This window comes from Helicoverpa zea, chromosome 27 (genome assembly GCF_022581195.2).
Source record: "Helicoverpa zea isolate HzStark_Cry1AcR chromosome 27, ilHelZeax1.1, whole genome shotgun sequence".
Lineage (NCBI taxonomy): Eukaryota > Metazoa > Arthropoda > Insecta > Lepidoptera > Noctuidae > Helicoverpa > Helicoverpa zea.
In genome coordinates, this window is record NC_061478.1 from 4754300 (window position 1) to 4771087 (window position 16788).

The 16788-nt window shown below is 35.7% G+C and overlaps 1 protein-coding gene across 1 annotated transcript; it reads left to right on the top strand.

Moving 5' to 3' along the window:
• Nucleotides 1–598: 598 nt before the first annotated feature.
• On the top strand, nt 599–16495 carry LOC124643538 (brain-specific serine protease 4-like). Its single transcript, XM_047182552.1, has 7 exons — nt 599–1017; nt 6049–6228; nt 12901–13078; nt 13896–14088; nt 14513–14617; nt 15154–15261; nt 15712–16495. Exons 1-7 carry the CDS (start codon nt 654–656, stop codon nt 15889–15891), a joined length of 1308 nt encoding a protein of 435 aa, XP_047038508.1. The 5' UTR covers nt 599–653; the 3' UTR covers nt 15892–16495.
• The last annotated feature ends 293 nt before the right edge of the window (nt 16496–16788 follow it).

Below are 16788 nucleotides of genomic sequence, written 5' to 3' on the forward strand. Positions count from 1 at the left end.
TACAGATTAAACTGAGCACCAATTTTTTTTATGTTGGTAAAAAATATCTAAACTACTACGTCCGTACATTTTCCTAAATGTCAAAATTGCAGACATTATTAACACTGATTTAAGAAATTGGCTCTAAGTATATTCTTTCACTAAATTCACACAGTCGAACATAAATAGTAACCTATTATTATATACAAACCTTATATTTTTATGTCACGCACGCCATAGACACGCTAGACAACACTCTTACTGTCATTGTTTTGTATTTTAAAACAACAAAAAACATTGGGTCCCGTGCAAAAAATAAACTTAAAACTACTTATGAAACATGTAGGAAAATCGCCAATTAATAACTCCAATTATTTTACAGATGATAAACGTTAATGGCCGACAATAAATAAAAGAGATTTTTAAGATATGACCAGTTAATTGTAGCTAAGAAAATGTAACACGCCTGAGGAACTCCAACGAAAAGTGAAAAGGAACGAAGCGCAACGCGAACGCAGTTTACTTCCGATAAACAACTTCCCGCGACAAGACGTCTCACGCTAATATTATATAAAAATATATAGTTCAATAAAAATAATATAAAAACAAAAATAATTGTGAAAAAAAAAAAACAGTGGTCGAACAAAAAATGAGGTGTAATAGAAACCAGTGAAATGTGCAAAAGTGTAAACGAAAACGGACTCGATGGCTCGGCGGGAAAGGTTCAAAAAAAAAATTTTAAGACCCGCAGAAGAACGCGTGGTGTTTACAAAAATATGTATTTTAGAACTTTCTTGTTCACGTTTACTATTTTAAGTTGTTTTAATAGTATTTTGTGTAATGAAAATGACGTTTTAACTTTACAAGATAGTTTGGATGTGAAAGACGTTGATTTGCCGACGGATCGAAGGAGGCCGGTTAACGAGCAGGAAAAAGATATATTATTACTCGGTGCTTTAGGCAGGAGAAAAGGATCGTACCATAATGGCTATGGATCGTCGCAGGAAGATGATTCCATTATGGATTTATTGGGAAAGAGTGAGTATTTAATGTTTTTTTTGTAGTTTTCGTGTTGATAGTGCGAGATTTTAGGAATGATAGATATCTTCGTAGCTAAGATGAAATTACGAACTCGAATCATTAAAAAAAACACGTAGGTATTTTATTCATAAAGATGATTGATAGGAAAGGCGGCTACTTAAAAAAGCTCTGAAATTGTTTAAGCACTGAAAGTTTTAAAACATAGAAGTTAATAGATAGAATAGATGTTAATAAAATAAGTAATATATTTTTGTTATGTTAAAACTGAATACGAATATACCTAAAAACTATTTTTATCAGTGTTAAAAAACAGGAGCTTATTGAAAATGTTTTGGCAAAAGTTTTACACAAAATTTGCGCATTTATTTTGATTTATACATTTTGACTATCGTGAAGTCACTTCAGCTAACTTCGGGGCACGATTCTACTAATTTTACTTAAGCGACATACGATTCACATCCGACTAAAATCGAAGCGTATGTGGCATTCCGCTATTTTTTCTTTAAAATAAACGTTTTTATCCTTTTCTGTGATTCAGTAATGAATCATATTGTCTGAAAATTATTTACGATTACAATATGATTGTAGAGCAAACTACCGTATAAGTAGTAAGTAGACCAAATGGATATTTGCTATCTATAAGATTAAGATACACTGAGTACCTATGTTTTACTTGGGTGGAGCGACCACGTATCTAACCTCCTTAACCCGGTTACTCGGCCAACTCGATACCCCTTGCTAAGACTGGCTGTCAGACATTCTGGCTTCTGACTACCCGTAACATCTGACAAATGGCAGCCGGGACCCATCAATTTAAAGTACCTTTCGAACGGCGTCGGATGTCGTTATGCAATTAATCATGGACTGACCGCGCCATGCATTGCTTGACCTTATGATGTCACAGCTCAAACCTCTATGTCAGCTCATGTTCCATATTGTTTTCTGCACAGCAATTTGCGCAATGTTCGGTGATGACATAAAGTTTCGGGAGAACTATACTTAGCCACGGGTTCCTCATTTCAATGCAATGCAACTGTTTTAAGTTTTTATGTACTTTTTACGCTCAGTTTTTACGTATATCTTGGACACCAACGACTGTGTTTCGGAGGGCACGTTAAGCTGTAGGTCCTGGCTGTCATTGAACATCTAGTCAGAAGCCAGTCTGACTCCCGATCTCACCAAGGGGTTGCCCGGGTAACTGGGTTGAGGAGGTCAGATAGGCAGACGCTCCTTGTACACTGGTACTCAGCTGCATCTTGTTAGACTGGAAGTCCAAATATAGTTGGGAAAAAGGCTCGGAGGATGATGAGCTTCCAATACTGCTAACCCAGTCCCATATTTATGCCAGTTCTATATTAAGCGTTTCCTCTCTAAACTTGTTAAGAGTGTCGCTTAGACCAGTCTCAGTTTATAAATACTTACACTACTTAGTAGTAAAAGCTAGACTTATTAAAATTCTCCCGTAGATATTAAATACCGGATGTGTGAAACAATTTAAGCGACTAATAACTTTACCGATCAGACAAAGTTGCTAATGTAACTTACGGCCGTTGATTTGCCTATTAGAGATAGAATTTAGACATTTTCTCGAAACAAGTGATGTCAATAAATGTCTAGCTCTAGTAGACAAAAGAGCAGATAGGACGATACCTAATTGAATTCTGCAGCTGGCATCATCCTAGTGTCCTTATGCCAATTGTATTTGTAGTCGGCGCAGCATGTGTATATTCTTCTTCCAAACTTTTCTATCTGCCATCATTTCACAAGTTATTTGCAGCCATATCGTTTTGCACACAATCCTTTGCTCCTTTGCTCTTTACCATCCCAGTTCGTGGTCAAAAGCTTAGACGATAATGATCCTAATAATTTACATAGTCACTGCTAAAATCCAAGTTCACCGACAACACAAACGTGCATTTTTTTAAAACAACGTGGCAACGGTTTGCTATGAATTTTCACGTTGAATTTTCAGTCTCAAAGTAAATCAGAAGTACTGCATTAAGAAAAACGAACTTCTTTTGTTATCAGTGAAGTTGGCCTTAAATGTAACCAAATCTAGTTTCATTAATACTACTTAAGAAAAGAATAAAAGCTGTTTCTTCTTGACGGATAGTTTAATATTATTGTATTGTCATCAGAACTTTCTACATACAGCTGTCAATTTTCAAGACGCTGCGATCCTTGGAAAATGGTTAAATTAGTTGCCTTAGATTTCATCACATAGGCATAACTCCACACATTACGACCTAATAAAAGCGTGTTAAAAATCAAAACACTTTTACTCTACTTACCCACTTAAAATTCTTGACAAAAGATAAGCAATATCACAAACACAAAGCAATGTTTGATGCGAACATTGATCTAAATCACGCAATGAGAGTAAAAGGCGCGTGCGCAGAGAAATTGCTCGGTCGTTCACCGGCGATCGATCTTTGTGTTTCAATATCGCGTGATAGTCTTTATGTAATATTTACACGAATTGTTTCAGTTTCATTTGATATATGTGAGCGATTTTTTGATGAGGACTTATACGTGAAGTTTTAATTTTTATGTACTGCTGTCATGTGAACATTTTTGGCAGTCGTACGAGTTAGAAGCCAGAAAGGCTGACAATCTGTCTTACTAAGGGGTATTGTGTTGCTCGGGTAACTGGGTTGAGGAGGTCAAATAGGCAGTCGCTCCTTGTAAAACACTGGTAGGGTAAATACGCCAAATGTCGGCCCCCTTAGCGATTTTCTGATTGCGGTTCGCTATAGCACCGTCAGTTTCCAACGAAAGATAGTTTCTGATGCGGTTTTGGATAGTTTGATTAATCTATGTCATGTTTATAGGCATAAGATTGATATTTCTACGAAAAGAAAAAAGTAATAAGGCTTCGATGCGTCGAGAACAGAAAAACCCTAAAGTCGGCCATTCACGGCCCAAGGTCGGTTGCGTTTTTTCCAAATGTCGGCCAGGTATAGGCTGTTTTAAATTAAGGCAGTGACAAATATTATTAACATGATTTATTTTAGCAGAATTATAATATAATACTAAGTATACATTTGTAATTGTATTTGTTTAATTTATAGTAAAATATTTTTTTTGTTTCCCCTAAACAAAAAAAGTCGTATTCACGACCAACCATTTATATTTTTTAAGCTAATAAGAACGGTTTAATAGATAGCAAGTATCAAACTATAAAGCTACCATAAACATGCCTACAATACTGTCAACTCCTACATTTAAACTTAACTCCTATACGATATAATGAATTATAATTAATAAATTATTTCATTTTGAGAAAATGAAAAAATATAAAAGTATTTTTTCATCAGCCTGTATAGTGGCGCTTGAGTTCGAGGCTGGTCGACATTACGATTATTTACGATTCTAATGTCGGCCCCTATTTCTTGTACCTTATTTCTCGAGATTCAACTAATATCACCCCGGCCGTTATTTGGCTATTAAACGTAAAATAGATCTATTTGCCTATAAGATTTGCAAATTCTCTTGTTAAGCCAACGGAATTAGTACAATAGGAATTTATAAAATAGACTGCATTTGCTTTAAGTCGGCCACGGCCGAGACTCCGGTTTTAAGTCAAAACTGTTGTCCTAATGGCGGCCTCCTATTTTTCCTTGAAAAATATACGCAAAACGCTGAAAAAACTATCTTAAAATATAGTAAAAATAACCCATTAGTGACAATCAAGCTTAAAACAAAAATAAATAAATGTTTTATCGTTCTAATATCAATCCCCAAAATGTGAGTATTCACTTCGAGTAAGCTACTTTACGTGCGAATTTGATGTTTCAACGGCGCAATCGCTACTGACGCTCAGTATGAGAAGAGTAAGTGACAGAATCGGATAGTAACGATTTGTACGTATAGAGTATAAACCAAGGTTGCAATTCGAGGAGCAAAACTAACACTTAATTACCTTTTGAATGAATGCAAGCTGAAAATGTACAGACGGCCGAAGTTTGGGGGGAGGCCGACATTTGGCGTATTTACCCTACTCAGCTGTATCCAGTCAGACTGGAAGCCGACCCCAACATAGTTGGGAAAAGGATAGGCAGATGCACATATCTGGATGATCTAGCTAGATGTTCCTCTTTTAATATTATAAAAAAACATCATTGTCGTCAGCGATTTGCATTCCTATTGGGTGCTGCATTCTCTTCTCATACCTACAGTGATGAAATGAGCATTAATCACCACATACGCTTAGGGTGGAATGTGCAATTTCAGCCTAAAAGTTTTCCTTAGCTATATTTTCTTACATGCATCGTCACAATTTCTTGACTTCAAGAAGTCAACCGTGTCTTAGATACATTCTGACGTAACCTTATGAAAAAACTTTATAACTGGGATAAAAAAAGTAATCTTTATTAAATATAGTGGCCTTGGGGTTGAAACCCTCGGGTCGTGGGGTCCGAATGCCCACTCCCTATTTAAAGATCTGTCTAGGCGGCTGCTTGACGCTTCTCGTGACTAAAAGGCTGGCTATTACCTGGACAAAGGATCAGCATGGCGATCCAACGAAGTAATGCTGCCAGCCTCTTGGGTATGCTCCCATTTGACAGAGATGGGGATGAATTTTTTGACGCGTTTTAGTTATAGTATTTTTTTACTAGGATAGTTTTTACATGTATTGTAAATATCTATGTAAATATATAAATAAGAATCTTTATATTAGTAATTACTGATATTACGACTAAGTAAGGTCAGATAGGAAGTCGTTTTCAGCAAATACATCGTAATTAGGAGATACCTACGCCGATGATAATAAAAGAGTATAAATTAAAGTTAGCTATATGTATTGTTAATGTTTTGTTAGATAGTCAAATTTATAAAAGACAGCCCCTTCACCAATTCCTATGTTTTTGCTGGGAAGAAGGAGTGGTGGAACAAACTCTCCAGACTCTAGACTAGATTCTAGACTCTAGATTCTATAATTTCATCTTTAAAGAGGCCATTATTACATACCCATGTTTTTTGTATAATATTAAACGTTTCTAACATAATTTTTTCTCCAATTTCCAGTGATACCCCAAACGTGCCGCTACCGCGGTGCCCGGTACCCCTGCGGTCTCAGTATATCTTGTGTGCTCGGTGGCGGTAAGCCCCTGGATCTATGCTCAGGCGGCATGATCTGGGCTTGCTGTGTGGATCGGGAGACGACGGAGCGACCGACCGAGGTGGCACCTGTTGTGCATAATGCTAGTAAGTTTATTTTTTTACTTTATTTGAATTTTTCATGGTAGTTTTGATCATTTTGAATAAATAGCTCGTGCCAAAGTTTATGATGGTTCTGAACTTCGTTCGAGTTGCTGAGTAGAAACCATTTTGAAACGTGCGCGTAAGTGTTCTCTGAAGTTGAAACTACCCTATTCGCGCAATGTTCCGAACCGTCATTAAGTTTGGGGTGAACTAAATGGTCAATTTTCCTACTATATGTATAAGTAACTGGGCAAATTACTCAAAAACTGTCAGACAGTTTTGTAGAAAAGTTAATTTCTGTCTTGTAGTGGGGAATTCTGAGTCTTCATGTGTTAAATATCATATTAGTAATTTCTGCATGTCATGAAATGTATTTCCCTTTGTTATGGAATTGTGTTTAATAAGTACATAGAGAATCTTGTGTAAATTGTAGTCAGTCAGTTTTGTGTTTAACTTTTGTGAATAACTTACATGTGTGTTGTAAACTTCTTGTGTGTTAACTTTTGTATTACTTTGTGGTTGAAACTCTCTGTAGGTACGAGTCCTAAATGTAGTTAAACCGATAATTAATTAAAATCATACAGATGTCTTACAATTTTAACTCAAAATAAACATACACCCACACAAAAACAAACCGAACATACACATATTCCTTCAATGATAAAATAACAAAATCTTCACTTATTCATTCACTCAGGAAATAAAAAATCGCTAGAAATCCTTGTAATGTCAAGTTTACTCCTCGAACTTGGAAAAGCACGTGACAGATATTACGACACAGTGAGATCTACTCTCTATTATGGCCTAATTCATAAGCGGCAGCGATTCTGACGAAGTTAAAATAAAAAGCGTTAGTATCCCGCACAAAATAAGCCCTACTCTAAAAATAATAGGATTTTCTCATGTATCATAGGTGCGACAAACACACAACGTCTAGACGTAGGAAAAAAAAATGTGTGGCCGACTAAAAGTTTGTTTGGATTCACTATTTTACAATCAAAATAAACGGTCTGCTGACCATTGGGCCAATTATCGTCGGAGAGTTTAGCCTGTAACTTAGGCCGAAAGTGAGTCTAGGAGATACATAAGTTGCACCATTTAACATAACGATAACCAAACCATTACCAACCATGAAAATGCCATCCATTGGTCAAATCGGCGATTTGAATGAACTGAAAATCGTTCAGTTATCGTTCAACTCACCGTAAATATTGCTGTTTTGAATGGGGAAAAAGTAGGATCAAAACCAAATTCAAAAATTATATATTCAAAGTAGGCTGAAATACAGCACTTTTCGAAAAAAAAATTGCATGAGACGGCCCCAAAAATCCACACCCTTCACCACTTCCTATGTGTTATTACATATGTTTCACCCGTGTCCCGTGGGAGCTACTGCCCACACCGGGATAAAATATAGCCTATGTTACTCGCAGATAATATAGCTTTCTAATGGTGAAAGAATATTTAAAATCGGTCCAGTAGTTTTTGAGTTTAAATCCATTACAACCAAACAAACAAACAAAGTTTTCCTATTTATAATATTAGTAGGTATAGATTGTAGATTCATGTAGACTCATGTTATTTACTACAATTTTTCCTCTTAACTTTAGACTGCAGACTTTTTATATGACTATGTGAAATCATTAAAAGATGTGCACATAATTATGTATTTATTTCAAACAAAGAATGAGCAGTTTTGTAGAAGTGGCGAAACTGGTTCTAGCTAGTGTGACATTGTTTTTGGTTACGAAATAACACGTCATAGTGCAAACACTCTCTCTTGTTCGGTACAAGTATAAGGCTTTAGAATAATTTGAATTTCCGCAGTACGTTCTTGTGTCATGTGATTCATCACCTGTCTAAGCTATTCTCAGCTTTGTCGGGGTCGGCTTCTAGTCTAAACTAATACAGCCGAGACCAGGGTTTAATATGGCCCGGCTACCTATCTGATCTCTTCAATTCCTCGCATGTTACTCGATATCCATAAATAATACTGGTTATCAGACTTTCTGGCTTCTAACTGCTGAATGTCAGAGATGTTCCAATGACAACCCACCAATAAGTGTCTTCCAAAACACGGAGGAACTCGTCATAACCAGATGGGCACCCATTCAGGGACCGATCGCGTCAAGCGTTGCGTAACCTTATGATGGATCGATCCGCGCGGGTTTGACTTAGCCACGAGCTCTTCTTATGAAGAATATTTTTTTTATTGTAAACGAAGAAAAAACTTTCAAAAATTGACAGTAAAACACTGACTGTGAAAATGACTGACATGAATGAAAGTATAGAACAAAAGATGTAAATAATTTATTCAACAAGACTTAAGTATGGTGAAAAAGTTTTTAAGTACGCCTTGTGAGGAGCATTCATAAGATGATTAGGATTTCTGGGTCTGAATCTCTGATATATGAAAGACTACAATATCTATAAAATTAAGAACAAATTGCACGGGACTTTTAACAAAATACAAACATCCGATTTGAGAACCTTTTCCTTTTTGGAAAGACATTTATAAAACTGTACCATTACACAAAATGTGACCATATTCCTACGACCAATCGAGGTCACATTTTGACATTGCGACATATTTTCACAAAGTCTACTCGGTTCTTAGGTGACAAAATGCGTGACATTGTTCGGAGTTACGAAATAGAACTCTTCATATACGATACACTCTCTCTAGCGTGTGTAAGTTAGGAGCGGAAGCGAGAGCGGTTTTATCAAAGCGTTATTTTTTAGAATATCATTAAATATTTTTTGCAATATGTACAATTTATTAATTAAATAAAATTGTTTTTTTTTTGTATTTGAAAATGAAACAATCTGGATTATTTAATGAATTTATAATATTGCTCAAGTCATTGTTCTTGAATTTCTTGAATTAAAAAAACGGCTCAAACATTATTTTAACTCTGCCACACTTATGTAAATCACTGCGCTAAAAAAAGTAAGTAAAACTAGTTAAGTAACGCTTAAGTATTTCGAAATAATTAACCGAATAATTTTATTTTTTTTAACTACTTTGGTACTTATTGCACAAAAAAAAAATCTTGCTCCCATTAAAGTAGACCCAATAATTCGGCGGCTCTTTCAAAACGAAAATCGCTACGCCCCTAACTTGACCCACACCTTAACAACTTTACGCACTGATTGCTCCACAGCACAAGATAATTCCCCGTATTTATTTCCGTAGCTTCAACTTACATACCCACACACACACACAGACACACATTCACGTGTATGCCGTAACGGTAGCTTCACACTTTCACGATCTTCACTGATTGATAATATATTCAAAACGCATTGAATGAATGACTCACACACAATGGATGTTGCAATAGTCTTTATTGTCGGTTTTGTTAATTAGTTTTCTTTATTTTTGGGTGTCTTTTCCTTGATTAAGGCTTTGTGCGGCCTGCAGGACTACGGGACTGCGGAATTGTTCGAAAGGGTTATCGCAGCTGGGTTTTAGTCAGTAAGAGTCTGACACTCACTTCAACTGCACCCATAGCTTTTTTTTTATTTATGAATGGTACTTGACTCGTACTGCATTTAATGTTGAGGAGAGAAAACTTTAATGGTCCCGGCTATAATTTGAACATCTTTGGCAGTCGTTACGGGTATTCAGAAACCAGTGAGTCTGAAAACCAGTCTTAGCAAGTATCTGGATTGAGGAGGTCAGATAGGCAGTCGCTCTATGCAAAACATTAATACAGTTTGCGTCAAATAAGTTTGCAATTACACAGTAAGCTTTTTGTCTCCGTGCGCATTTTTGTTACGAATTCTATTGCGAAGGTTGTCCGAATTCAAAACTGTTTCTCACTGCATCGGCTTAGACTTTAATTTTAAACTGTAGGCTCTTCTTACACATTTTAACCGACATTCAAACCATCCCCAATCTTACATAACTCCACATAATGATATATTTCCTCCGATCGCCAACACACTATTGTATTACCGGTCCAATGGTTGCGGCTTTCACCAATTTTCACTTTAGTTTCTCAGGCTGAGCCTTGGATGCTGGTCCGGAACGGAGTGACGGGTAACTGATGTTATAAGACATGGTAATTCGATACTTTCGACTTTGAAATCTGGTCTAGGTGTAAAGAGAGTGTGTGAATTTGTATGGATAGTAATGCTTGAGATGTTGGTCAGGATATGTGCACTTTTATGTTTTCTTTCGGAGGTAAAAACAATGTACTCATACAGAAGTTTTTTTTTTCTAAAAGTTAATATAATTATGTCGATGTTTAATTTTATGAATGCGTTTTTTTCTTTGAATGCGTAAGCTCGGGAGCACTCAGTAATGGCCGAGACTTACAATATGTATTTACACAAATACACATACATGTACTAGTAGGCTCAACCGCTTTAACGAGACAAAGCATCTATAAATTGGCGGCACACCAGTCGATTTTAGCAACAAGAAAGTTGTTACCTAAAAATAATTAATTAAGGGCTTTTCAAGTTCTAGGCGTAATCTTAACATAAGAAAAAAACACAAATCCACCTTAACAAACTCAAAAAAAAAAACATATTCACAAAACTAAACCACAATGCTTCTAACAGGTGACCTTATAGAACTGATCGGAACATTCCCACACGAAAACTACGACTACCAAACAAACAACCAATTTGAGGATCCCATAATCATATACACTGACTCCAAACCCTACAAACCGGATTCGAACCGCCCAGAACTGGATGAAACCGGTACAAGGCCGAGTTGGAACCAAAACCATTTTTACCACGTTAAACCGTCGTACCATGAAGGCAGTACTCAAAAACCGGATGATTTTTATAAGCCGGATTATCCTGGTGGAAATAATGTTCAGGGTGATGATGATTATGTACCAGTTAATACCAGCCATAAGCCGTCGAGACCTAGTTTTCCGGGTGAGATTTTGTGAACTAGGCTTTTTTTGTATTTTTTGTACTTTTTTTCTTGAAAAATTTTTGAACGATGGAACTCAAGATTTTGGGCTTATGTAATGTAGTGTATTTTACGTGACTGAAGGGGTTTTCAGCAAGCTAGGCTTTGAGTAACTGGCAATAGCCTCGCTTTAATTAGTAATTTATTAAATCATTTAATTTTATTATTTTACAGGGAATTCATTTATAAACAATTAAATAACTTTTTCTTAAACAATTGTTTATCTCTTTTTTCTAAAAATTAAGGTCCAACTTTACTAATAGCATAAACGACACTGTCGTTCGTTAAAATAACTGTTTACTATGATTTTTCACTTTAAATAGTGGATCAAAAATATGTTTTTCAAACTTGAGTACCATCGTTATTGCTATCTCTTTTCTGCTTTACATCTGCACTGCGTTTCCATAATCATCACGCACCGTTAACGTCAAAATTTCAGTCATTTTGTCTTAAAATCAAAATGACTTTGACGAAATTGTCAAACGTCACTTACATCTAAATTGTCACTTATCTCAATATCGCTATTGACGCAATAAAAAAACCTTTTGTTACGATTTGATAATACTGACGTTTCAGAAATAGTCATTTTATATGATATTTATCAATATGACGTTTCGACAAAGTGACTTTTATTAATTGACGTTGCATGTTAATCAAAATGATTTAAGCACTGTATAGCACACGCTTTTATTTTTGTACGTTTGTGTATACGTAATAATTTGTATTTTAATATTTTGTTGTATGTTGTATATTATTTATGTGTATATGGTTTTATGTATGTATTTATGTAAATAGGGAAACTTTTTGTTTATAAATGACTTTCTTAGATTATTTAATTTTATAACGACGCTCTAGAAAATGAAATTTAATAAATTGAAACCCTAAGGCCTTGAATCAATTAATTACATGATTTATTTCGATGTCTATAAATTGTATTCGAAAGGGCGATAAAATAAGTCATTTAGTCAAGTTCTCACATTTTATTGCCAATTATCCAAAACTCTTTAATTAGTAAAAAAACGAAAGGTACTTTTATTACCGACTTTCTAAAAATTTTCCATTTTTATACTGATTACGTGCTTAAAATACTTTTAAATGGATGTCACTTGGGTAATTAAAATATGAAATACAGCAAACTGTCGTAATATGCCAGGTTTTTCAAATATTTTTACTATAATTATGTATTTGTACATTTTATTTGCTTATTTTAGAAGCTATTTAGGTATGCAAGAAATATTACGAGCAATATACATACCCTACATGTAAAAACGATAACATATTTACTTAAGTACAAGCAATTTACATAATTATTGTAATTGCATGTAATATACATAATTATTTTATCAATTCGTTGTAATGTGGTGTGTATTATATCGACGCCTTAGAGTGTAAGAGAAAACTTTTCTGGATGAACATCAGTATAAGTTGTTTTTTGCGATTATCTTCCAAGAAACGCAACAAAAAAATATTGAGAGAAAATGCATTTCCGAGGTTTTCATTCTAAGACGACGATATACCTAAGTATATTTATGTATATTGTATTTTTTATTAATATTTAATTTATTTTTTTACCATATTCAACTGACATTGAAAAAAACATACTGCTCTGTCAAATAAATTAATAATAGAGTGGCAAGAAGATTTGATGACGATGTTGATGAAGATTTTGATGATGATGTTGATGCTGATAAAAACTATAACTATTGCTACTAAATTATCCTTTTTATCCGCCATTCCAGGTTGTGGAGAACATTTCACCCGGTCTAACCGTATTGTCGGTGGTCACTCAACCGGTTTCGGATCTCACCCGTGGCAAGCCGCTCTCATCAAGTCCGGTTTTCTGAGCAAGAAGCTGGCGTGTGGAGGTGCCCTTATATCTGATAGATGGGTGATTACTGCGGCCCATTGTGTTGCTACGTAAGTTTTATTGAGCTATTTGCCTAGTCTTTTTCTATGTTAAACTCGACTTCTAGTATGAGCGGATGAAGTTGAGTACCAGTGTTATACTCTATTCAATAACTCGGGCAACACGAGACTATCCAAAAAGACTGCCAAAGATGACATCGAATGACAGTCGGGATCTATCAATTAAACCTAGTCTTCTAAAACATAGACGAACTTGTCATGACATCTATGTCACCTATCCACTATGCTAAGAGTTACTTAAACTTATGATCAATTGACCTGCGTGACTGCTACTTAGCTAAACTTTAAAAATGCATTCATCGAACGCCATTCACCGTTCATTCGTTGCACAAAAACTCTGATCATTAGCGTTAATTTCTAAAAAGTTTTTCACCTCTGAAGCTTCACCTACATTTCAGTCTAGTCAATTTTTTTGTCTATAATCGTTCACTTTCTCATCTCCACCGGCTCGTGTAGTTTCGTTAAAAATAAATTTTGACTTCACTAATTAGACACAGTTACGATTTTAAGACTTCATTTTAGCTTCAATTTGAAGTAATTCATGTGCTTGTTATTTAAGTATAAAAAAGAAGTTCTTCCTTTAACATTTTCAAGCAAAAAGTCTCACAGACTGATTTTAGCACCCGGGTGTATCTTTTCACTTGAATAAAATATAACCCATGTTACTCAGAGATAGTGTAGCTTCCCACCAGTGAAATAACTTTTACAATCAGTTCAATAGTCTCAGAGCCTTTGGGGTACAAACTGAGTAATTTTACCCCTTTATAATATAACTTAAGATACTATAAAAAAACTTAATCCCTTCCAGCACACCAAACAACCAGCTCCGAGTCCGTCTCGGCGAGTGGGACGTCCGGGACTCAGGCGAGAGATACTCGCACGAAGAGTTCGCGGTACAACGCAAGGAGGTACACCCGTCGTACGAGCCGGCCGACTTCAGGAACGATGTGGCGCTCGTGCAACTCGACAGGACTGTCGTCTTTAAGCAGCATATACTACCCGTAAGTGTAGCTTAGTAGACTAGGAAGCCTACTAGCTAGGTGAGAAGAGGAAACTTTCAAGGAAGGGGAAGAAAAGCTGGAGATTGAGCTCTCTGCAGTGTCTCTCAGCCACGAGTGCTTAGATCCATCTATATACCTTTCTAGATTTATAATTAAATGATTTACTTCATCTCTTGAGGTAGGTATATCATCTCAGACGATGTCGCTACTCAGAAACCATTAATAGATATCAGCAGTCAGTACACCGCTGGAAGGGTTTCAGGCCGTAAAAACATTTGATAGGAAATAATTGTAAAGGTCTTCAAAGGGAGGTGAGAAGATGATATTTGAAAGGCATGAACAGACACGAGATTTGTAGAAAAAAAAAACACTCCTATTATCTTTGAATAAAAATACATTAAATTGTTAAATATTTTCTTTCCAGGTATGTCTACCACAGAAGCAAATGAAGTTAGCTGGCAAAATGGCGACCGTCGCCGGCTGGGGAAGAACGAGACACGGACAAAGTTCTGTGCCTTCAGTGTTACAGGTAATTACCATTTGCCGAGCCTTTTCCCAAATATGTTGGGGTCGGCTTCCAGTCTAACCAGATGCAGCTGAGTACCTACCAGTGTGCTACATGCGACTGCCTATCTAATTTCCTCAACCCAGTTATACCCTTGGTTTCTTCTTCTTATCGAGTGTGCTGTAGGTTTGATCACCTAGCAAACCCTAGTATCAGAGTTTTTTCAAATCTCCCTAAGCGCCTCTGACGTGTAATTGTAATAACGACTGCTACTGAGTAGCATTCGGGAACGCCGGCACCACGTGCCTTCTCAGACACATGGGTTTAAAATCGCTTCTTCCTTTCTTCGGGCTGCTTTGTGAAAATGTCTAAAATGAAGCGATTTTGGCCTGAGCCAGGGATAAACTCGAGACCTCGTGCACACACCCTTTCAAATCTCAATACACATGTCTTTATTACCATTCCATATGTTATACAGGTGTTACATTTTACAGTCTAGAAACAATATAGGGCACAGCTTAAAGGAATTGGATTAAATAAGTAAAAATATATATTTCCAGGAGGTAGATGTAGAAGTAATACCGAATGAACGTTGTCAGCGTTGGTTCCGCGCGGCCGGGAGACGCGAGACCATACACGATGTCTTCCTATGTGCCGGGTATAAAGAGGTAAATATGTTTTATATTTTTGATTAATGTTTTAGTTGTTAAACTTAGTTCAATTTTGATTTTCGGCTGCCAACTTGCGATGGATGATTTAATCCAGCCGCTGTTTATCTGTGCATGTTTGTTAGTTCTTCTCGCACAAATTGCTGAAAATTAGTTGTTTGGTTGTGATATAGCTTACACATAAGAAATGCCATATAACATTTTTCTCCGTGTACGGGAAGAAGCAGCCAAAGGAAGCTGATCAAACCCCCGACAAAAGCTAGTCATGTATTTGAAATAAAAATTAATTACGCACATGTTTTTTTTGTTCGAAAATTTCCTTTCACCGTGATCACCAATACCCGCATCCTGGATAAAAATTCATTTAAATAGATACTTTTGAAACCCAATCATACCGACAGTCACTTTCCTATACTCTTTACATTAACAATTTATAATTTCCAATTCCAGGGTGGTCGAGACTCCTGCCAAGGCGACAGCGGAGGACCACTCACAATGAAGCTGGAAGGGCGAAGCACCCTCATAGGCCTGGTGTCTTGGGGCATCGGCTGCGGCCGCGAACACCTGCCTGGGGTCTACACGAATATACAGAAATTCGTGCCCTGGATAGATAAACTTGTCAACCCTTAGATAGAGTTTATTTGTGGTTCCGCGGTTTTTTTGTGGTTGAATACAAAAATAACCTTTATGAGGTAAAATTCATCAAAAATTGATCAGGTTTTAAAACCTGGAAGAGAAAACAGAATGATAAATACAGAGTTAGTTTCAAAAAAATTAAAAAGTTAAGCCCACGATAGTCTTTGTGACAACAAAAAAAAACAGATAAATTCAAGAGTTTACATTAAGTAACTTTTATCACAGTTAAAAAGTTATTGAACCATAAAAAGAGAACCGCGAAGAAGAACATCGAAATTAGAAAAAAAAAATACTCAGAGTCGACTAAAATGTGTGCCTTGAATAGACAAACAACAAAATACATAACTTATAATAAATGTAAATATACATAAATTATTTTTCATAAGACAACGAAGGTTTCAAGTTAATAGTTTTCGAAGACTTTTTACCACTTTTTCCAGGTAAAGAAACATAAACCAATTCATCTCAGAAAACTTAAACATGAATACTCATAATTTTCACCTAATTATTCTTATCGTTAAATCATTCATGATGTCATAACATACATTTTTCATTATCATCACTGATAGAATTTCCAAAATATCCCAAAGTAAATAAACTTTGGGATTTTCATACACAATACAACATTGTCATCAAAATGTCAACATTGTCATCAATCATCATTTTTTTTTTCATTTCCTCATTTAAGTGCATTTTCGAACAAATCATGATCATTATCATATTATGATCATTGATCTTATCGTACATTCCATCACTTTTTCAAACCATTCATTAATGGAGGGTTCATTTAACTTATCATATTTTTTCATAACTACATGTCATCGTTCTTTCTTCACTACATTATTTTTCTCAACTCCATATTTTTTTCTTTCCATTCAATACTTAAAATTG